A 20,498-nucleotide genomic window follows, 5' to 3' on the forward strand; every position below is an offset into this window, starting at 1 on the left:
GTTCTTACTCAGGTGTCCCTTTTGCCTCCCTCTTTTGTAAGATTTGGACTCTTCGCTCGGTCATATGTATGACCTGCAATTATGCCCTCTCCTCGACCCATCATGCCAGACTGTCAGCACTCCCGTACCTTCTATTAACATTAATTTCTATGCTAAATACTAATGCCACAGCGACTGGCTTAGCGTTTCTTTCAATTGAAGGGTCAAGGATAGGACAGGCAACGATAAGTCACTTGAAAATCAAAGAATAGAGTCGAGTAGAAAGAATAGGTCATATTGCAAAGACATGTATCTACTGGAATAAGCAGATGCTTGTTCTATATATGGCGGAATTGCCTATAAATCAGCTTCATCACAGCTCGTCCTTCTGGTTCTTCGCACGCAGCCTCAACATGGTACTCCGTGAGGGCGAACATGTGCCTTGACCGTCCCTGATGGGTTTACAGAGCCTACTTTGGAGCCCATCAACATCTTCGATGACGAAGTGGGCGTCTCGGAGTAGACCTTCTCGAACCCTCCCATTGCCGAGAGGTTATACCCTGTCGGTCCGTTCATCGAAGCACCTTGAGACGAGGTTCCGTTGATAATTGCCCACGCATCGTCGTCGCTCATCCGATTCGCCCACAGATCATAGATATCCCACGACTTCTGGATCTCCGACGCCGTTCCATCCGGTCCATCGGCCCAGAAGATATCAACGAGCGTGGCGTTCATCTCTCGCGGTTTACTTCCTGCATTGAGCAGCACAACTAACTGATCGCCACCACTGAGGGGACCGGTGTACATCTGGATTTCACCCTTGCCAAACTCGTCTGTATCATCGACATAGTATCGCCAGCGGCGGATCGCCACAGACCCCAGAGGGTCCTGGGAGACAGCCAGTACGGCAGGATTCTGAAGGATAGAGAGCGTCTTGGCGTCGATTTTGGTCATCACGTTGGTCATCAGCAGGGGTGACTTGACGGCTGCCCAGAGGCTAAAGTGTGCGATGGATTCATCGTCCGTTAGACCTCCATTTCCGACTTCTGTATATGCCATCAGCCAAATTAATGACCCATCCCTTTAACAAGGTAAACTGAAGACAAAGCACGGGGCTACGTACGCAGCATATCAAGATCATTCCACGCACCCTCAAACGCCTTGGATGGGTAATAAGCGGCCATGTTAAGCACATTCATGATGGAACAATGGTACCCGGGCAGCTTGCAGTCGAGTCCGTCCGTCTCGGTGCAGGGGCAGTTAACATCGTCGCGATCCCATACGTTTGACAAGTCGCCAGATGTACGCCACGAATTTGCAATCGTCGGGGCAAAGTTCCACGGTCCGTCGACGCCCCAGTTGCAGATGGCGTAGAGAATGGGGCGTCCTGTTTTGTTCAGAGCCTTGCCCATGGCGTTGTAGCGGTCGAAGGAGAGTTTGGGAGTGCCTTCTTCTCCTTCGTTGTAGCAGTTGTCGTACTTGAGGTAGTCAATCTGGTTCACTTTAGTGTCCATCATACGGGGAGATAGATCCAGTCAGAAACTAGATACATACCCCCCAACTTGCCCACAGTGCGGCATCCTTCTCCTCATGGCGCAGTGAGCCTTCGTAGTGCCCACAGGTCATCGTCCCCGCGCTGGAGTAGATCCCGATCTTGAGACCCATATCATGGACTTTGTCTGCTACGTGAGAGATGCCATTGGGGAATTTGGCCTCGTCATAGACAAGGTACCCTGACTCGTTGCGGCCGGCCGACCAACAATCATCCAGAATAACATATTCGTATCCGAGGTCTTTGAAGCCGAGTGAGACAATCCGTTCGGCAGTGTCGAGGATAACAGTTTCGTTGAGATCGCATGCAAAGGAGTTCCAGGTGTTCTAGCTATTATTAACATAGGTTTCAAGGTAGAGTTGCATTCTTCGTACATACCCATCCAAGTTGAGGTTTTAGAGCCAATCCATTTTTCAAGGCGGAGGAACCCAAGGCGAAGAGGGCTGGGCCCCAGAGATGCAACGCGGTAGTTCTCATGGTAGGCTATAGAGCGAGCATACGCTGTGAACAGCACCCGGGGAACCAATTCTGTCAAATATAAGTCTTCTCTTGAATGGGATATCTCTAAGGGGCCCGGTCTTTTATAACCGGCCTGATCAAACCCCGCACAACTCACTTGTGCGTGGAGTGACATCCATTTCTTGATGGAGTATGACCCTGACTTCAATAAGAAAAATCAATGCGGGGATGTATAACTTGCCAAGTTCGCCGCGGGTTTTTCGGCAGAACTCCTTATGTCTCCATTGCTATGAAAACGTCCATTCCAGGGAGATACTCCGTACAAACGGAGGAACGTCGGCGATACTACTGTGCAGGGGCCGATCCCGCATCTCCACATAGAGCGGAAGGATGTGCGCCGTAATATCATGTTGTTTGTCTACTAATGCCATCTGAGTGATGAGGAAAAGAGCAAGGGGCGTATCCTTCCGTGCGCGTGGCAACCTTAGGTGGTCTACCAAACACCCCAACTACAATAGCTTAGGACGAACACCCTAGCACTTTCAGGAGTCCGCTCACCATCTCAACTTAGATGTAGCTTTCTCTAAATAGCTAGAATAGAAGAGGTCATTTGGGGTAGTCTTTCTTATTGGCCGTATAGAAAGTTAAGAGTCGCCATCCCTTCAAGGATTTGTCTTTAACTAGGTTATCATTAAGTTAGCCCGTATTCCCAGTAGTTTACTAATTCACAAAATATAAGTTTTGAGTTTTACTGCGCCGGATATTTAATGCCAACTAACCAGTCTCTCGGATGGAAAATTCATGCTTTGCCGTAGTTTAAGGACCATGGGACGTTGTTAAGGCAGTCCTAGTGACTTCTTAGGAAACCGTGAGATTTTACTATTACGCCTGGCATCTGCAGGTATGATTTAAGAATAAGCAACGCGGTTGAATTATTTGAGCTATTAGCGTTGCTGGTTTGGCCATTGGGTCACCAGCGTGGTTGGGCGTATTGTTTGTAATCTCTGTTGAGGAGTGGAATAGGTATGCAGTAGTGGTCTATAAAGCTCTAGGTTCAGATGGGCAATGTTTAAGATTTTCGACCTTTGGAATATCATGTTTGACGAGATGCCGGCGACCCCAGAACGCTGAACGGAGGGACCGATCTGTGCGTTTACCACATATGTTGTCACCTTATGTACCACTTGATGGGTTTACGGTGATAATTTTAATACGGGGAGGCAATTGCAATGTCGAATATCTATAAGCCGTGACCATTCATTTTGATGTGGACATGTTGGATTCATAAAGCAGGGGGAGTGAATGTTGCACCTTTTGAGTGTTAAAGATAACATTGTTTCGTCCACAGCATGACCTAAGACAGTTCAGGCAGACCATTAAAACCACAAAATCGTGTAAAGGCTAGGATTCCTGCGGGCTGTAATTTAGTAGTTACTCTTTGGATTTGATATTCGCGTGTTGCGTTGACTATAACGAAAGATTATTTAACAGAATACTAGTTCCGCGATGAGGGTAAAAGAACACCACATCTATTCACACAATGGGATGCTAGAAAAAATATCCATAAATAGCCGAGCCTGATCTAAGTCTTCATACTGGCTGCATCGGTTGAGAAATTCCTCTGTCGGCAGATTTATATGTTGGAATATGAAATCAGTAGTTCCAGAATCGAGCGAGTACTCTGTCTCTCCTCGGGGATGATTTTCTGCTGATATGTGAGCATATCCCATGCAATACGATTAAAAAAAGCGCTAGCCTACCAAGAGCATCGAAGACAATAAGCAATCGCCGAATACAATAATTTGCTTTGTGATTCACGATGCTCCCCCTTCCGATTGACCTCATTAACCGGAGACAGGCTTCAATCTCCTGCCGAACTTCGGCTATTTCAATTCGGGAGAATGAATGGTTATCTTTTTCAGCGAGACAGAGCGCTAAGCAGTGCAGTATTGCAGTGAAGACTGAAAAGAAAGTCAGCAATTTATATTACAAAATTATTTGAGTATACACAGACCCGTATAGTTACATGTATACCAAGTAGCATAGATGTCCATAAAGCCCTTAATATTGGAAACATGTGATATTAACCGTCGCACTTCTCGAACAGTATCCCAGTCGTTCTGGATGACTTGAAGGCCAACACTCTGGATGTAACTGAGAGTGCGTTTCCCCATTGGACCCATTGAAGATAAGTCTAGGAGCTTCACGATTAGAGGAAAATTTATCGTTAATAAGAGTCGATGGTATTGTATTGAGAGGAGGACTTGCGCTGCACAGTGGGCATCGGGGAACGCTGGTTGTTGCGATAATTCCTGGCTGTATATCACATCGGCGGAGCCTGTGAGACTGTCCCGCCATTTCTCAAGCTGGAGAAATAAATAATTTCGCTTGCTAACAATTTCGTATACATCAATAGTCTGGTCTGAATCTAGATTTCTGTCGTACAGAGCATCGATCACTTGATCTAGCAATGTATTGGAGGATCTTTCCCAAAGTAAGCATATATCGTTTTGTCTTTGCAATTAAGGAGCACAAACGCCAAATGAGATAAATAAAGTGAGCCTGTTCCCAGGGACGGGTCTAGCAGTTTATTCCTGCAGAATTTTTCAATCGAATAAGGAATCAAATAAGGTCTGCCTTGGGTCAATCCCATGAGCCTACTTCAAGTCAGCTCTTCTTCCTAGCTAACAGATAAGATAATGCATGGATGTGAGTCTTTGATGATTTGAAAAATGATGAGCTTCTATCGCTTGGAAGCATGATAAATAACTTGGCGTCATTTTCACCGTACCTGTCATTGTTAAAAACCCCCATCCATATATTGTGATGCAGTCCCCCAGATTCATGATCCCAGCTCTCTCGAGTAGGAGCAGAATGAAGCCCCATTTGCAACGAGGCTCTGACACAACTTGCGTGGGTTGTATAACTCAATGTAGATCTCTGGTGATTCTGTTCGTAGATAGACTTTAGCAATAATGCCTGCACTGTATATTGTCAGCTGAAAAACTCCATTAAACAAAGGCCTGCAACACACCTAGCTCGCAAGTGGGTCTCTCCAGTGTTCTTTGGTCTAACAAACCCGCAGAATGGCTGTAGAATAATTCCGCCTCTGGATTCTGCAAGGACGAAGATGCGTGGGCCCAAACAATGTTCAGCAGAGCGAGAAGAGCCCGCTGAAACCTTGCGGGTTTCTCAAGGACAGCTTTTTGATAGGTCTCTGACAGTACTTTGGGGTTGACATATGGAAGAATCGCACCAGTGGTTGTTGCAAAGCGATGAAGAAGACACAACGCCTCGTCTCTAGATGGAAGCGCATGTATACTTTCCAAAGACGTAGAAAAGTGTTTCGTCCTGTGAGCTGGCACACATTCCGGGGGCTCAACACTTTGCTCTGTGTTGCTTAAGCCTTCAATAGTTTCATGTGCACGGCGGTTCAACGACAGATGTAGTAGAGCCCTCTCAGCGAACATGTTCGCAATGCACCTAAACATAGCATAATTGGAACTTGCCCCTGCCCTGCGGATCAGTTTAGCCAACTCCAATACTAGAAATTGGACTTACCAAAAAACACATTATTGTTAGACGACTCTGTGAAAGCAAGTGTTGCGAGCTCGTCAACACTTATCTCCTCTTCCACTGTTCGTCCAAGCTCTGCTGAATTAAACATGGGTGTTTTTAATCCGACATTACGTGACTGGTGAAATCTCTCTAATCCCAGTCTCTCGCTCTCGCGGGTGATGTTGCATCCATGAGCCTGTGCTTCTGTTGGGTCGCAGAATATGTTCTCTGATAATTCCACCGGGCGAACTAGGTCACGCTGTCCTCTGATTCATCTAGATCAGTTTTATTCTCCTCCGGAAAGGACATTTGCGGTACTAGCCTTTTAATTCTTTGCCTTCGAATCTCGGACTCGGCTGGCTGATGATACTTGCATTCTCTGCTCATATTCTGACAACGTGCGCATATCGGTCTTGTTCCCTCGCACTGGCGGATGTTAATTCTGCATCATCGACCGGCATATGTTTGCCTGATTCACCTTGAGCTTTCTTTTTCGACATTCTGTGCATGCAACTTCAGTTCGTCGCCTACGGCGCAATTGATTGGACATGATACGTTCTTGTTTTCGCGGAAAAGATAATATTACCAGCGTTGACACTAGAGCAAAGGACCTACTCCGTACCTTGTTCTCCACACGAAGCGGAGATGCCCCGCCAATGCTCCCCATCTGTCTGGACGAATCGGGTTTCTCCTTCCCGAACGTTGCCGAAGCTTTCCCGGAAGGACAATGCTATGAGGAGGTTACCGTGCTAAGATATGTCACGATATCCGAAATGGGTCACGATTATTCAGTTGCTTTGAAGCTGAGGTTCGGGAGGTGACCTCGGTTATGAGCATTAATGACAATATGCAAGGTCTAGGTGTTTATAAAATGTACATGTGCCAAAAGTTGTTGACTATGGACAAAAGAACTTGTCAAGGGAATATCACAGAACGAGATGACCATCCTCCTAAGGACTATTAACGCAACCCCCATTGCTGGGGCTGGAATATGTCTAGCATTTGCTCTTGTTGCCTACATCGTTTACCAGCGATTTCTACACCCTCTAGCCAAATATCCTGGCCCATTCCTGGCATGTCTAACCGACCTCTGGCAGATGTACCAGTTCTTGACACTCAAGCAACCTTACACTTTAACGATGCTGCATGTTAAATATGGTCCAATTGTTCGATACGGGCCGGATAAACTCAGCATCACTCACGAGGCGGCTATCCAAATCATTTACCAAAAAGGTGGAAGAGGAATGCCAAAGACGGAGTTCTATGATGCATATGGGGCGGCTCATCCAAATGTATTCGGTATGCGAAACGAAGAGGTGAGTCTGACCCTTACACAGCGAGAGGCTTTCTAAGCATTACCAGCAACACTCTATTCGAAGACGCCATATGTCCCATGGCTTTTCGATGAGCTATGTGAAAGAAATGGAGCAATACTTGGATATAAATATCCGGATCTTACGGGACAAGATCAAAGAGTATAGCTCTGACGACACGGTCTTTGATCTCAAGAAAGCTCTTCACTATTACGTGATTGATGTCCTTGGAGAACTGGCTTTCAGCCAATCCTTTGGAGTGCAGGAGACGGACGAGGAGGCCCGAGTCCCTCCAGTCATCGAACATAGTCTTCTCGCCGCCGTTACTGGTGCCTGGCCCGCTATGACGACAACGCTGAAAAGATTTCTTCCTCTTGTTCCCCACCACGGTCTTCAGAAACTCTTTGCGGGTCGAAAGGCCTGTGCGGATCTGGCATCAATGTGCGTTCAGCGGAGATTGAAGGACTTTGGAGAAAAAGATGCCAAAACCGCGAAGAGAAAAGACATTCTAACGAATCTAATCTTGGCTAAACATCCCGATACAGGTGAACACCTTACTCAGACGGACCTTGAGACGGAGGCATTTGGATTTATGTAAGTTTCTTCTGGTCACTACATACATGCACCACCACGCCAGTTCTAAGGATAGCGCAGCATTGCAGGAACCCACACGACGAGTGCCACAACTACCCTTCTTTTCTATCACCTGCTCCATAATCCTGAATACATGGAAGAATGTGTGAGAGAAATTGATACCAACCTTCCCTCTCTCGCAGCTGGGGAGGCAGCCTATTCCGTAACTGCCGCAGAGACTACGTTGCCCTTTCTGCGCAACTGTATAAGAGAGAATTTTCGTATAACACCAGTCTTTACGATGCCCTTAGCTCGAAGAGTAATGAATCCGAAGGGTGTGATTATCAATGGGCAACATATACCTAACGGGGTAAGTAAGCTTGATAAATTTATGCTTCTAAGACTAACATACAAACATTTTGAAGACTTCAATTGCTGTCTGCAACCATGCGTTCCACCATAACCCTGATGTATGGGGCCACGATCACCAACTCTTCAAGCCTTACCGCTGGGATAGCCCTCAGACTGCTGCGAAGGCGCGCCTACTGATGCATTTCGGCTTGGGTGGACGCCAATGTATCGGGAAGACAATTGCGATGTCGAATATCTATAAGCTGATGAGTACTTTATTGAGAGAGTTCACTTTCGAGCTTGCTGAGGGCCAGGAGACATGCACAAGCACCGGGGATATTCCGGAATTGATTAGTGTTGGAATCAGCGACTTGAAGGGGCCTCTATTGGTAAAAGCACATCCTCGCGTGCCGTAGCACACAGAATTGTTGAAGTATTGAGCCACCGGGAGCTTGGGGACCCTTTGAATAAATTAACACTCAAACAACTATATGGATTCTTCGTAGCCCGTGAGACTTGAAATTCGGACAAGTGTGTATTCATTGGTACAAAGCTTGACCTATTTGTAAGTCTTAATTGCTATTACTTTGTTTGATACCTAGATGTCTGGACAGAGTTTTATGATCGTTGTGGATATCAATAACGACCCTTCCATCAGCTTACAGTCACTGAGGACTATATATGCTGGTTTTCAATGAGTCGCACATCATTACCCAGAGGCAGGGCGAATCGGGGATACGCTTGCCGCTTGCCGCTGTATACGCGAGATCGGCAGTGACTTGCGGGGAAACGCCATACTACATTGTTAGTGACATCCGGGGTACTTTCCGGATGAATTTGTAATTCTTCTCATACTATTTAAAGGGATTGTGAATTTATGAATAAAAAACTATCAGATTAATTCCATGAATTGAGGTAAACCAGGTATCACCTCTATTTAATAGGCCGAGATGGGAAAACCAGAGGCCCAACATGTCGAAAACAATGCCGCAGCCATGGGCCATACCATCATACGAAGAGAAGCCCGTGACTTGGAAGCCTTTAGTCAGTCCCATAACGAAAACAAAAATCCGATTGATTCATCTACCCTCACGGAAAACCACCGCCAATATTTAATACGGAGACATGGAACAGCAGAATTGGATCCTATCCCCGAGATGACCGATGCTGACCCGTATAACTGGAAAACATGGAAGGTATGCATCTCATACCAAAACGGAATAAAAAAAGATCATCGCTCACCATCTGCAATAGAAAGTCATCAATCTAGCTTTGGTCGCGTTCCACGCTATGATGGCGACCTTCACAGCGGCCTCGATCCAGTCCGCCTTCGTGGAGATAGCCGAGGATCTAGACGTCAGTGTGCAGAGAGCAAGCTACCTAACATCCCTGGTCATTGCTATTCTTGGAGGTGCGCCTCTCTTCTGGATGCCATTGTCCAATCGATACGGTCGACGTCCCGTATTCCTCCTTTCGCTGCTCTGTAGTTTGGTTGGTAATGTGGGCTGCGCCAAAAGCCCATCATACGCAACCATGGGACTATGCCGAGCTATCACCGGCTTTTTCATCAGTCCAGCAGGTGCAATCGGTAGTGCTGTTGTTGCTGAGACGTTCTTCAAAAAGGATCGCGCAAGATGTATGGGCGTGTGGGCTGTCATGGTGACTCTAGGCGTGCCGCTGGCGCCCTTGATTTTTGGATTTGTTGCGAGTCGAGTGGGTTATCGGTGGATCTATTGGATATTGGCTATTGTCAGTATTTATGCTTGCCAGGAACAAGAGGAAGTGCTAATAACTGCAGACGAATGGAGTCCAATTTCTCATATATTTGATCTTCGGCCGAGAGTCGCTATACGTGCGTGGGAATCCTGCCAATCAAGCTACTTCCTCGACCATACGCCAACAATTATTTTCCGTACAACGCATCGATCCGACCCCATTAAACACATGGGACTTCATCCGGCCCTTTACTATGGCGACTCGACCCTGCGTCATGATCCCTGCCGCCGCATACTCAATGGTTTTCCTCTTTGGAAGTATCCTGATCTCTATCGAAATCCCACAAGTATTCCCAGAGATGTTTCATCTTGACTCGCAGCAGGTTGGACTGCAATTTTTGTCACTAATAATTGGTTCTTTAATTGGCGAGCAGGTCGGGGGATCTATATCTGACCGCTGGATGCTGTACCGGCAGAAGAAAACACAACGGCCCGTTGGGCCGGAGTCAAGGCTCTGGATAGGGTATATCGGGATTATATTGACGGTCGTCGGTGTGGTGATTTTCCTCGTCCAGCTAGATCACGCTTCATCGCGGTGGAATATATCTCCACTAGTTGGGGCCACCATCGGGGCTGTCGGGAACCAAATTGTCACCACAGTATACATCACCTACTCTGTTGATTGTTACCGATCAGAGGCTGCAGGTGTCGGAGTGTTCATTACATTGGTGCGGCAGACTTGGGGGTTTATCGGACCTTTCTGGTACGAATTTCTTCTCCTAAGAGTGCTCCTATACTGACAGTGCTTTAAGGTTTCCGCAAATGCTAGAACATGTGGGATTTCTGGGAAGTACCGGGATTGTAGTTGCTCTGATCGTGGTTGCAAGTGCTATTCCGACGGTTTTGCTGCATTGGAAGGGTCAAAAATGGCGGTAGACATAATTAGACCTCAGGGGAATTTTCGTCTGATGATATCTGTCTGTCTCGATCAAATGCTTCAACCGATTTAGTTTCGTCGGACCAATCAGAGATAGGAAGCGCTATTCCCGAACGGGCTGGCGGCGTCGGGGCCAAGTTGGGTGCTGCACCCCGCTAGCCGACTCCACTGAAACCGGAAAAAAAGATGGATATACAATCGAGGCTTTTTTGTCCCGACCCTCATAATCAACCTCCACTTATGAACATGCTGTCACTCGAGCTACAGACCAAGGCATATACATAGACTAGCTATGGGCAACGCCAGAAACAAAAACCCACGCAACGTGGCCCTCCTCTCAGGAAAACCACTGGCCGATACGATAGAGGCTTCGACTGCTATCATCACCGAGCAAGAGGAATGGGTCACGTCAAAGGATCTGACTGAACCCGGCCTACCGCATGTGCCTGAGGTGATGCATGCCTTGAACCTGTTTCTTTTAGGAAACATCAACGTTAACTCTAGTCATTTGTACCGGGCCGACATCCTTCACGATAGCCTCGGGCTCTTGAAGACTCCCCAACAGAAGGAACAGACATTCGTACAGACAGGAAATAGCGATCTTGTTGAAGCTCTCAATACTACAGGCTTAGTGGAACCCCTTCCTGCGCGAGATATCAGCGGCTTTACGTTAACGCGGACGGTCGTGAGGCGGTTGATTCCGAGGAACCCCAAGTTGGATCGCCCGATTGAGCAGACCTGCCATTTCTATGAAGAAGTCAAAATTGCACCAGTCTCTGGTGAAAATGGTGACGCTTTTACCGATGGAAAGCCTACAGAGATTTCGCTCAGGCGAGATCTTCTCGTCTACTCTCCACACATTAAGTCGAAAGAGGATATCCCGTACTACCATCCGATGTTACAGGCGTTAGCTTATCTCTACGAGTACAAACACGAGCATCAAATCTCATCTGACGAGAAAACGAGTGCTGGCACCCTGTCTCTCCATTTCGTGCTCTACCCCGGAGAGCCGGTCCCAACCCGCCTGGAGCGCACCCTGCACATATTGCTCAATAACCAAATCCGTCTGGCACGTACCACGTACCTATCTGAGGATAAGCAAGAAGAAGACTACAATCCAAACAAGGACAATATAGTCCCGCGACATCTAGTTCAAAACACCTATCTCCGGCTCAAGCTCAAATACGCATCGGATCTCTGTAAGAGGTGGGTCGAGAACACAGATCCCAGCAAACACGTCTTTGAGGACCTATCTATCACCGCATTCCTCATTGAGCTCTGGAGGAACATGTACGGTGTCGTGCCAGCCGATGAGCAGAAGGACAACACCGGGGACAGCAACCGCAACTTCCCTGGATTCGTCGATGTGGCCTGCGGAAACGGAGTATTGGTTTACGTGCTACTCATGGAAGGGTACCAGGGCTGGGGTTTTGACGCTCGCCGCCGCAAGACGTGGAGCATCTTTCCCGATACTGTGCAGGCACGGTTGAAGGAGGAAATTTACATCCCAAAACCGTTCGTGGACGCGCTTACAGCTTCCGGGTTGGAGGGTGAGCTGCACAATCTCGGAGTGGGATTCCACTCTGGCATGTTCCCCAAGGATACTTTCATCATTTCCAATCACGCCGACGAACTCACGCCGTGGACACCTTTGATGGCCGCGCAGGCACACCCCGAGTCTCCCTCGCCGTTCATCGCTATTCCGTGCTGCTCACACTCGCTGTCGGGGGCTAGGTACCGTTATCCTCCTCCGAAAGCACAACGTTCGACAGATGCGAATGATACAGCGGGTACGGCTGAAGTCGAGCAGAACCCACAACCTGCGTCTGGTGACCTCAAAGCTCTACGGAAGGACAAAAAGGATGAACAGTCTGAAACTGTGTTTTATAAATCCATGTACGGTGCACTCACGGCCAAAACAATGAGTATCAGTGAGGAGATTGGGTGCGAGGTAGAGAAAACAATACTTCGCATTCCTAGCACACGAAATATGGGAGTTATTGGAGGACGAAGAGCTGCAACAGATATATGGCGGAAGAAGCTCGAGGGGTCTGATGTGCTTGACATCGCAGAGGTAGATGGCGAGGCTGTTGTTAACGGGATCATGGAGGTGGTGCATCGCGAATGCCTTCGGGAAGGTGGTGTCTCGGTTGCAGCGAGAATCTGGACCGAACGGGCTAAATGCTTGCATCTCAAGTCAGGTAAAGGGAAAGGAAACGGCCATTGATTGGGATACCAAAATCCTCATATTTAGTAGTTCATTGATAGACAGAATAAGATACCCCTTTGACATATTACATGTATGTCTTTCAAGATTCCAGGCAGTAAGTGCTACAAAGAATATGAATGACCCTTCTAGGTCATCCGAATACCGCTTTCCACTGTTATTTCTGTCCTGTCCTGCGTAGGTCGAGATAAAGTGCTCTTGGATCATACAGCCGCTCATTACGTCATATCACATGACCGCATGCTCCTCTTCGCGATCCGCGACGAATGAATCAGCTCCATGTTGTCGCATCAAGAGGCTCCTCATGCCGCCGGAACGTACAAATGTCCCGGTGAAGCTGTCCCTGCCGCTGGTTAGTGTCTTGTTTATCCATTATCCGTCTACAGACCGCTAACAGGACGCATACAGCAATACCAGCAGGACATCTTCACCGAACTCCGCTCGGAGGATGAGCTAGTAATTCTGGCGCGCGGCCTGGGGCTGCTCCGTCTGGTAACGAATCTGCTGCATTTCTATGATGCAGCTGGAAACAACCTCGTCCTGGTCGTGGGGGCCGACGATCGAGAGAATGAGTGGATTGGAGAAGGTAAGCATGCTTCTTGTCAACAATATACGGAGCCTCATATTAAGTTTCCATAGCCCTGGCGGAACGCTGCATCATCAGCAAAACACCTCTAGCGAGAGGTCTGAAGGTGATAAATACAGACAGGGCTACGGTTTCCACGCGGTATGTGCCGGAAAGCGTCGGGTGGCCTACCAGTGCTAATGATTTCCAGGGAAAAGATTTATGCTGAGGGAGGTATTCTGAGTGTGACATCCAGAATCCTCGTTGTAGACCTTCTTTCAAGTTAGTCTGCGATACGAGATCCTCAATTTCTTCTGGGTACTGAACGATACTCTAGGACTCCTCGATCCTCAGAAGATCACAGGGATGATCGTGCTCCATGCCGATAAGTACGTCTCCGCGCTCTATCCGCGAGAGCAATTTGCTAAACAAGATAGGATTGTCGCAACGTCGCTCGAATCTTTCATAATTCGCGTCTATCGACAGGAGAATAAACGCGGCTTTCTCAAGGCCTTCTCCGACTCTCCAGAGCCATTCACCACAGGATTCGCCCCCTTGGCCAATTTCCTACGGAATCTCTTCCTTCGCAAGGCGTCCCTATGGCCACGGTTCCACGTAACAGTAGCGGAATCCCTCGAGGGCCGCCGAAAAGCAGAAGTGATCGAGCTGGAAGTCCCGATGAGTGACAAAATGCGAGAAATCCAGAACGCCGTTCTCGAGTGCGTGGAAATCTGCATCGGAGAGTTGAAGAAGGCGAACACAGGGCTCGATATGGAGGACTGGACTCTTGATAGCGCGCTACACAGAAGCTTCGATATCTCAATTCGGCGGCAGCTCGAGCCTATGTGGCACCGTCTCAGCTTCAAGACAAAACAGATCGTCAGTGATTTGTCTGACCTTCGGGCAATCCTCCAGTGAGTATCTGCCGTCCAATGACACTCATCAATGAGTCTAACAGATCCTAGCGCCTTGCTTACATATGACGCCGTCTCCTTTGTCAAATATCTTGACACTATCGTAACGGCACATTCCCCGCCACCCGGATCAACAAGACACAATTACTCCCCTTGGCTTTTCCTCGACGCAGCTCACATTCTTTTCCAAACGGCAAAGTCAAGGGCATATCAAGGGAAAATCAGCAACGACGTATCTCGCTCCTCATTAACGTCGTTGCCTACTACTCTACAACCCGTCCTGGAGGAGCAGCCAAAGTGGGAAGTACTCGCCGAAGTGCTCGAAGAGATCGAGACGGACGCGTACCTCAACCCAAGCAACGTTGATGAGTCGAATAGCACCGTGCTGATCATGTGTGCTGATCAACGGACCTGCCGGCAGCTCCGCGAATACTTGGGGACGATGCACACTAGACTTGATGAAAGTCACAATAGCGATATCACGGAAGGCGCTAAAAGTAAAGCCTCCGCAGAGGTTATGCTACGCCGACGACTACGGGAATATCTTGACTGGAAGACCTCTTTGTCAAACGTCAACAAAAACCTCTCCGCCGCACCTCCCACTAGCGACAGTCAACCTGGGAGAGGCTCAAATTCACCCGCCCCGCTAAATCAGCAGGCAAGAGCACCTCCGAACAAACGACGCCGCGTCCGAGGGGGAGGGGCTCCTTCGTCGGCATCAGGTCGAGTCCCGAATGCCAGCGTGCAGACGGATGTCGAGCTCCCAGATCAGGTGGTCGGGCTATTGGACGAACTTCAGCCTACAGAGATTGAAGAGGCACAAAAGGCGGACATCATCATCGACGATCTAGATGATATAGAAGACTTTTATGAACTGTACGATATGGATGATCTTGTGATGGTGCACCCTTATGACGGTGACATGGACGAGCATATACTGGAAGAAGTGCGGCCGCGGTACATCATCATGTACGAGCCGGAGCCGGCCTTTATCCGGCGAGTCGAGGTATACCGCAGCTCTCATGTTGGGAGGAATGTGCGCGTATACTTCATGTACTACAGCGGGTCCGTCGAAGAACAACGCTATCTTAGCGCTGTACGGCGTGAGAAAGACTCGTTCACAAAGCTCATCAAAGAGAAGGGGGTAAGTTTCATCCCGTCGCGCATTATTTCAATAGATCCTAACCCTCGCTCTTAACCAGAATATGGCGGTCACGATCACGCATGATAAGAGCGCCGTCGACCCCGAAGAACAGTTCCTTCGAACTGTGAACACCCGTATTGCCGGAGGCGGCCGACTGGCTGCCACAGCATCTCCTCCCCGAGTTGTGGTCGATGTCCGCGAGTTTCGAAGCGCCCTTCCGTCCCTCCTCCACGGCAACAACATGATCATTGTCCCGTGTCAGCTGACAGTGGGCGACTACATCCTCACGCCAGATATCTGTGTGGAGCGCAAATCTGTCCGCGATTTGATCTCCTCTCTCCGAAACGGCCGTCTCTATAACCAAGCGGAAACGATGCTCCAGCATTACAAGGACCCGCTTCTACTGATTGAATTTGATCAAAACAAGTCCTTTACCTTCGACGCATTCGCGTCGGCATCGAACCCGGGGACAACATCCTTGGCGGAGTTTGGGTTTTCGTCGTCCGGTGCCGCGACCACATCCGCTAGCAGCTCGCTGGTGAACCCGTCCAGTCCGAAGTCTGCGCAGCACTTACTGGTCCTTCTCACATTGACGTTCCCTCGTCTGAAGATCATCTGGTCGTCTTCCCCTTATCAAACAGCAGAGATCTTTGCCGAGCTCAAGAAGAACAATCCTGAGCCTGATCCTCTCCGAGCTGTGCAGATCGGGCTGGACATCGATATCGGGGCGTCTCCAGGCGAGGGGAACATCATGGCCGCCGCAGGGATCGAGCATCGTGCGTTCAACCCTCTCCCGCAGGACATGCTCCGTGCTATTCCGGGTGTGACACCGGCTGTGCTTGATCGGCTTGTTGTTGAGACAGGCAATATCAGCGAGATAGCCAATATGGAGGTTGAACAGCTGGATCCGTTAGTAGGAAAGGAGACGGCGCGGAAGATTGTGGGTTTCTTTCGGAAAAGTGTGTTCGATGCTGAGACGCGATAGAGGCATGGGATATAATGTGATGACTACTCCGTACATAGATACGACAAAGATAATTAGGTTTAACGAATTTTGATTCTCGTGGCCTTTCATAAATCTATCATCAAGTTTTTGAGAAGAAAAAGCAACGAAAAAAAGCAACAGGCAAGAAGGGAGCAGACGAAAGAACTGCCCACATGACAACACAGCACACAGCTGGTGTCATGAGACGATAGATGCTGATCGCAACAATTCTGTGCGGCGTCCCTGGAACTATTCCTCGCATGAGCCAAAGAGATCATTCCAGGTACCGACCCGCCTAGTCCAATTCCATCCTGTTGGGTTTCCCTGCCGATCATTCATACCCTAGCGTGGGCGCAGTACCGTGTAGCGATAGTCGAACCCCCTCTGTCAGGAGCGTGAAGGAGGAAGAGGGTGCACTGCAGCCCTGAAATTCTCCCTCATCGACATTCCAGGAAACGGATCGCAGCAGTGTCACACCACGATCCCGAATCCGCCAAACACCCTTTCCGAAACGCAGGAAAGGCAGCCTGGTGGACTTCCCGAAAAGAAGATGGAAGAAAGTAGATTGGCGAAGAATTCCCGGTCGCCAGGGGCTGAATGGCCATAGGAGGGATAGTTGGGGGAGGAAAGTTAGAGGTCGTCGACGTTGATCTCCTTCTCGTCTTCGCTCTCGCGGTCTTCGTCGAACTCGACGTTGTCCTCGAAACCCTCGTGACCGTAGGTGTCGGTTTCGTTGATCTTGGCGTGCTCGGGCAGCTCGCCGTAGGCCTTGAGACTTCTGGCCTCATCGGCGGTGTACTTCATGATCACGTCGCCCTTTTCGTCCTGGTAGTCACGCAGCGAGAGAAGGATGATATCACCCTGGTTGATCCAGACCTTCTTGCGCAGCTTTCCACGGATGTGGGCGAGACGCTTCTCGCCGTCGAAGCACAGGGCCTCGAGACGGCCGTTACCAAGCATCTTCACGACCTGCGCATACTCCTGGCCTTCCTCCTTGAACACGAGTTCACGCTTCTCGTTGTCGTTTTCGTTCTTTCCACGACGACGGTTCTTACCGCCCTATTGCCCAGTTGTTAGTTTCGTCCGGTTTGATGGGGGATGATGCAGTTTGAGCCACCCAGGCATGGTGTTCACAGTCGTCTGTACCTCAGACGCCGAGTGGTATCATCTGGAAACAGTACGGGACGACCATCGACACCAGAGGTGAAGACGAGGATTCTTTGTGTTCTTGGGCAGACAGAAGGAGAACAGTCAGAAACTTACCTTTCCCTTGTTCTTGGGCATGGCGGAATGTCACTACCCAGGTAAAAAATCTCTTTCACAGGGCAGACCCAGTCGATGAGGAACCGATGGGAAGAGGATGGGAGAGAAGAGAGGGAGTGGGGGGAAGGAGGAGAGAAGAAGGCGGGAAGCAATTTCATATATCGGATCAGAGAAAATAGTGGGGGAAGTCACGGTGGCGTGGCGGCCTGAGGGCAGCCTTAGGCTCGCCACAGGGGTTCACCAATCACCAGTCCTGCAGGGTCACCGCCCGGGGGCTGTTGTTCTCGTCGGCGGCAGAAAACCATCTCAAGTTGGTTCTGTTCAGGCACAGTAGTCAGTCCATTCGAGCGTCTTCTTCAAGTGCAGGTATCGCCTCCAGTGTATTGGCTGGCAGCCATCTCCTAGCCAGTGGCGTGTCGACCTGAACCATGAGTCGCTGAATCCCAGTGCCCATGTCAGCAACCCTCCGATCATCGTCCTCCTCTCGTCTATCTTCCTGAGATGAAGATAATCGCCTCGACCAAGCAATTCACTCTGCGATACGTCCAGAAACATGTCATTCCTCCCGTTGCGGCCCGCTATCTAGGGTCCCATATCCATCCCATCCGGCCCAAGATCCACCATCTCTACGCCAGCCGGGATCGAGACTCGCTGTGGTGGCGTGTGTCAGTGAAACAGATCCAACAGTACAAGCGGGTGGTCCGATCATGGAGTGCGCGCAGAGCCAAGATAGCGTTTCGACAGGCTCTCCAAGACCGTGGGTTTGACGCGGAAGGGAGACGGCTACCGCTGGAGTCAGGAAGCCATACAACCGGGGACATGCCCGAGGGGAACGAGGGCAATCTCACAGGATCCCTGGAGATAGTTGTGCATCCGCAGAGTATCTTGGAGAGTTACTCTGTGATTCAGTCGGACATGCATAGTCTGCTGGATAGTTTGGTAGAAAAGAGATACGCCGCGAGCCACCGCAAGGGGGACAAATCATAACCGGACTTTAATATAACATGTAGAATACCCAAATTTAGAATATTATTTCGACGAATATAATCACATATTGACTATACATATGCAGTAGAAATCGGGTGAACCTCTACGCAGTACTCTGTCATCTGTCCTCTGTGGAGCGCATAACACGCGGCCCAGTCCTTTTCCCCTTGGCAGTTGGCGATCCGCCAGCAACAACAACTCAATCACCACCACCTCTCCATCACTCACCACTTTCACCTCGCCACTCGTCTCCGCTTTACGCTCCCTCGCTGATATTATATGCGCCTGTGAAAGCGCCCTTGTCTTCTCTTCATCCACCATGTTGGTCTCCTTGACTGTCGGCAAGGTTGACGCTGGCGTCGCCGTGCTCTTGACCCAAGACAACCGGCTCGTAAGTCTGCTGCCCTCCGTCCTCCAGCATGCGCCAGATATACTAAACCCCTCCGGGCGACAGATCGAATTCCCCTCCGTCCTTCTCCCTAGCAACATCACCTCCGGCAGCATTGTCGATATCACAGTAGCGCGCAACCAGGCGGCCGAAGCGGCCAGCGCAACCGCCTTCCAGACGCTCCAGAAACGCATCCTCAACACGTACGGCGTCAAGACGCCCACACCGCCGGTGCTCCGGCTCCGCAACGCCACGCAGACGTCCCTCGTGCTCGAATGGGACCCGATTGACCTGGCCACGGCCTCGGTCAAGTCGCTCTCGCTGTACCGCAATGGCTCCAAGGCCGGGTCGATACCGCGCCCCCTCGAGACGCGCAGCACCAAGATCAGCGGCCTCGCCATCCACACCGAGTACACCTTCCACCTGGTGCTCCGCACCACCGCCGGCACCTACCAGTCTGAGAAGTTGACCTGCCGCACCCACAAGATGACCGACCTGTCCGGCATCACCGTCACACCGGGCGTGCTCCCGCCCCAGCAGAAGGACGCCCTCGCCGCCGCCCTCGACCGCATCGGCGGCCGCCTCATCGACTCCGTCCGCATCGACACCACCCACTTCGTCTGCTCCGAGGGCCGCGGCCCCCTGTGGGAGAAGGCCGTCGAGATGAACATCCCCGTCGTCGTCCCCGAGTGGGTTGACGCCTGCGAGTCCGAGGGCACCATCGTCAGCGTCCGCGGCTACTACCTCAACGCCGACCCCAAGGCCCGCCAGCTCGGTCCCATCCACGGCTCCTCCTCCCACCACCAGCGCACCACCTCCTCCGCCACCTCCTCCGCGCCCCGTCCCAGCTCCCAGCCCAAGCCCTCCGCCGACGGCGCCAGCCAGTCCCTGTCTCAGCCGCCCGCCGAGCCCCCCGTGACTCCGTTCCCCGGCGCCGGAACGAGCGGCCAGCCCACCGCCGAGGAGCGCGAGCTCGAATCCGACGAGGACGACCAGTCGCCGCCCCCGCCGCCGCCCAAGGATGCAAGCGAGACGCCGGCGGAGCCCGAGTCCGAGTCCAACGGCCATGTCGAGCAGAACGGGGAGTCCGAGTCCAAGGCGGACGCGGAGGTGCCGGCGGAGAAGAACGGTGCGGACAGTACGGACGCGGTGGACAAGCCGGACGAGAAGGACGACGATTCGTCGGGTAGTGAGACGAAGAAGGCCAAGGCCAAGGAGGGTGAGGGGGACTTTAACGAGGTGCCCCTTTGAATGATCCCACGTTGATTTACCTTTCCATGTCGAACGCCTCGGAGTCTGATGATCTATGGTAGCGAATGAGTCCTTCCGGGTGGGAGCGGATCTGGCTGTACTCTTCCTTTCTGAGTCTTCTGCTTCTTCTTCTTCTTCTTCTTTCTTCCTTTTATACTACTATTTCTTTTGTGCGACTATCTGTACAGTAGGTAGTTTAATGCCGCATGATTCCAGCTGGTAAAGCCACCGTGAACTTGTGTATTCAATACTAGTAAACTAAAGACAACCGAAATGCAAGTCCCATGCAGTGCTGAATTCTCGTCAATTTTTTTTTTGCTCGCCTTTTTCTTTTTTA

At 50.3% G+C, this 20,498-nt stretch overlaps 7 protein-coding genes across 7 annotated transcripts; 5 read left to right on the top strand and 2 right to left on the bottom strand.

Annotated features, from left to right (window-relative positions):
* Nucleotides 1–387: 387 nt before the first annotated feature.
* On the bottom strand, nucleotides 388–2,227 carry BDV59DRAFT_207020 (glycoside hydrolase family 27 protein; the record flags this gene model as incomplete). The annotated part of the gene is made up of 4 exons (XM_073694913.1): nucleotides 1,910–2,227; nucleotides 1,534–1,857; nucleotides 1,103–1,472; nucleotides 388–1,025 (listed from the first exon to the last, which is right to left on the bottom strand). The coding sequence occupies exons 1-4, from the start codon at nucleotides 2,006–2,008 to the stop codon at nucleotides 388–390; spliced, it is 1,431 nt and encodes a 476-aa protein (XP_073553560.1). The 5' UTR covers nucleotides 2,009–2,227.
* A 4,259-nt stretch (nucleotides 2,228–6,486) lies between these two features.
* BDV59DRAFT_207023 (benzoate 4-monooxygenase cytochrome P450) lies at nucleotides 6,487–10,436 on the top strand (the record flags this gene model as incomplete). Its single annotated transcript, XM_073694914.1, has 8 exons — nucleotides 6,487–6,864; nucleotides 6,911–7,455; nucleotides 7,516–7,804; nucleotides 7,860–8,192; nucleotides 8,730–8,981; nucleotides 9,040–9,534; nucleotides 9,584–10,263; nucleotides 10,313–10,436. The coding sequence occupies 8 exons, from the start codon at nucleotides 6,487–6,489 to the stop codon at nucleotides 10,434–10,436; spliced, it is 3,096 nt and encodes a 1,031-aa protein (XP_073553561.1).
* A 205-nt stretch (nucleotides 10,437–10,641) lies between these two features.
* Nucleotides 10,642–12,722, top strand: trm44 (tRNA (uracil) methyltransferase). The gene has a single exon (XM_073687925.1). It carries the CDS (start codon nucleotides 10,730–10,732, stop codon nucleotides 12,662–12,664), a length of 1,935 nt encoding a protein of 644 aa, XP_073553562.1. The 5' UTR covers nucleotides 10,642–10,729; the 3' UTR covers nucleotides 12,665–12,722.
* A 231-nt stretch (nucleotides 12,723–12,953) lies between these two features.
* On the top strand, nucleotides 12,954–16,323 carry BDV59DRAFT_167554 (ssDNA endodeoxyribonuclease RAD1). Its single transcript, XM_073687926.1, has 8 exons — nucleotides 12,954–13,016; nucleotides 13,073–13,250; nucleotides 13,304–13,391; nucleotides 13,441–13,511; nucleotides 13,567–13,618; nucleotides 13,667–14,143; nucleotides 14,195–15,287; nucleotides 15,346–16,323. Exons 1-8 carry the CDS (start codon nucleotides 12,969–12,971, stop codon nucleotides 16,270–16,272), a joined length of 2,934 nt encoding a protein of 977 aa, XP_073553563.1. The 5' UTR covers nucleotides 12,954–12,968; the 3' UTR covers nucleotides 16,273–16,323.
* On the bottom strand, nucleotides 16,324–17,677 carry BDV59DRAFT_167556 (translation initiation complex factor eIF1A). Its single transcript, XM_073687927.1, has one exon. It carries the CDS (start codon nucleotides 17,230–17,232, stop codon nucleotides 16,903–16,905), a length of 330 nt encoding a protein of 109 aa, XP_073553564.1. The 5' UTR covers nucleotides 17,233–17,677; the 3' UTR covers nucleotides 16,324–16,902.
* Nucleotides 17,678–17,771: 94 nt separating this feature from the next.
* BDV59DRAFT_167558 (uncharacterized protein) lies at nucleotides 17,772–18,584 on the top strand. Its single transcript, XM_073687928.1, has one exon. The coding sequence runs from the start codon at nucleotides 18,037–18,039 to the stop codon at nucleotides 18,520–18,522; it is 486 nt and encodes a 161-aa protein (XP_073553565.1). The 5' UTR covers nucleotides 17,772–18,036; the 3' UTR covers nucleotides 18,523–18,584.
* A 78-nt stretch (nucleotides 18,585–18,662) lies between these two features.
* Nucleotides 18,663–20,386, top strand: BDV59DRAFT_167559 (putative chitin biosynthesis protein (Chs5)). The gene is made up of 2 exons (XM_073687929.1): nucleotides 18,663–18,913; nucleotides 18,977–20,386. The coding sequence occupies exons 1-2, from the start codon at nucleotides 18,842–18,844 to the stop codon at nucleotides 20,159–20,161; spliced, it is 1,257 nt and encodes a 418-aa protein (XP_073553566.1). The 5' UTR covers nucleotides 18,663–18,841; the 3' UTR covers nucleotides 20,162–20,386.
* The last annotated feature ends 112 nt before the right edge of the window (nucleotides 20,387–20,498 follow it).

This window comes from Aspergillus ambiguus (genome assembly GCF_047715705.1).
Source record: "Aspergillus ambiguus strain CBS 117.58 unplaced genomic scaffold BDV59scaffold_1, whole genome shotgun sequence".
Lineage (NCBI taxonomy): Eukaryota > Fungi > Ascomycota > Eurotiomycetes > Eurotiales > Aspergillaceae > Aspergillus > Aspergillus ambiguus.

Bases quoted from the DNA above. Each gene is read 5' to 3' on its own strand.
- BDV59DRAFT_167554 (XM_073687926.1), top strand. From the start codon at position 12,969: ATGCCGCCGGAACGTACAAATGTCCCGGTGAAGCTGTCCCTGCCGCTG. The intron at 13,392-13,440 runs GTATGTGCCGGA...AATGATTTCCAG, and splicing joins AGGGCTACGGTTTCCACGCG to GGAAAAGATTTATGCTGAGG. The intron at 14,144-14,194 runs GTGAGTATCTGC...AACAGATCCTAG, and splicing joins GACCTTCGGGCAATCCTCCA to CGCCTTGCTTACATATGACG.
- BDV59DRAFT_167558 (XM_073687928.1), top strand. From the start codon at position 18,037: ATGAAGATAATCGCCTCGACCAAGCAATTCACTCTGCGATACGTCCAG.
- BDV59DRAFT_167559 (XM_073687929.1), top strand. From the start codon at position 18,842: ATGTTGGTCTCCTTGACTGTCGGCAAGGTTGACGCTGGCGTCGCCGTG. The intron at 18,914-18,976 runs GTAAGTCTGCTG...TCCGGGCGACAG, and splicing joins TGACCCAAGACAACCGGCTC to ATCGAATTCCCCTCCGTCCT.
- trm44 (XM_073687925.1), top strand. From the start codon at position 10,730: ATGGGCAACGCCAGAAACAAAAACCCACGCAACGTGGCCCTCCTCTCA.
- BDV59DRAFT_167556 (XM_073687927.1), bottom strand. From the start codon at position 17,232: ATGCTTGGTAACGGCCGTCTCGAGGCCCTGTGCTTCGACGGCGAGAAG.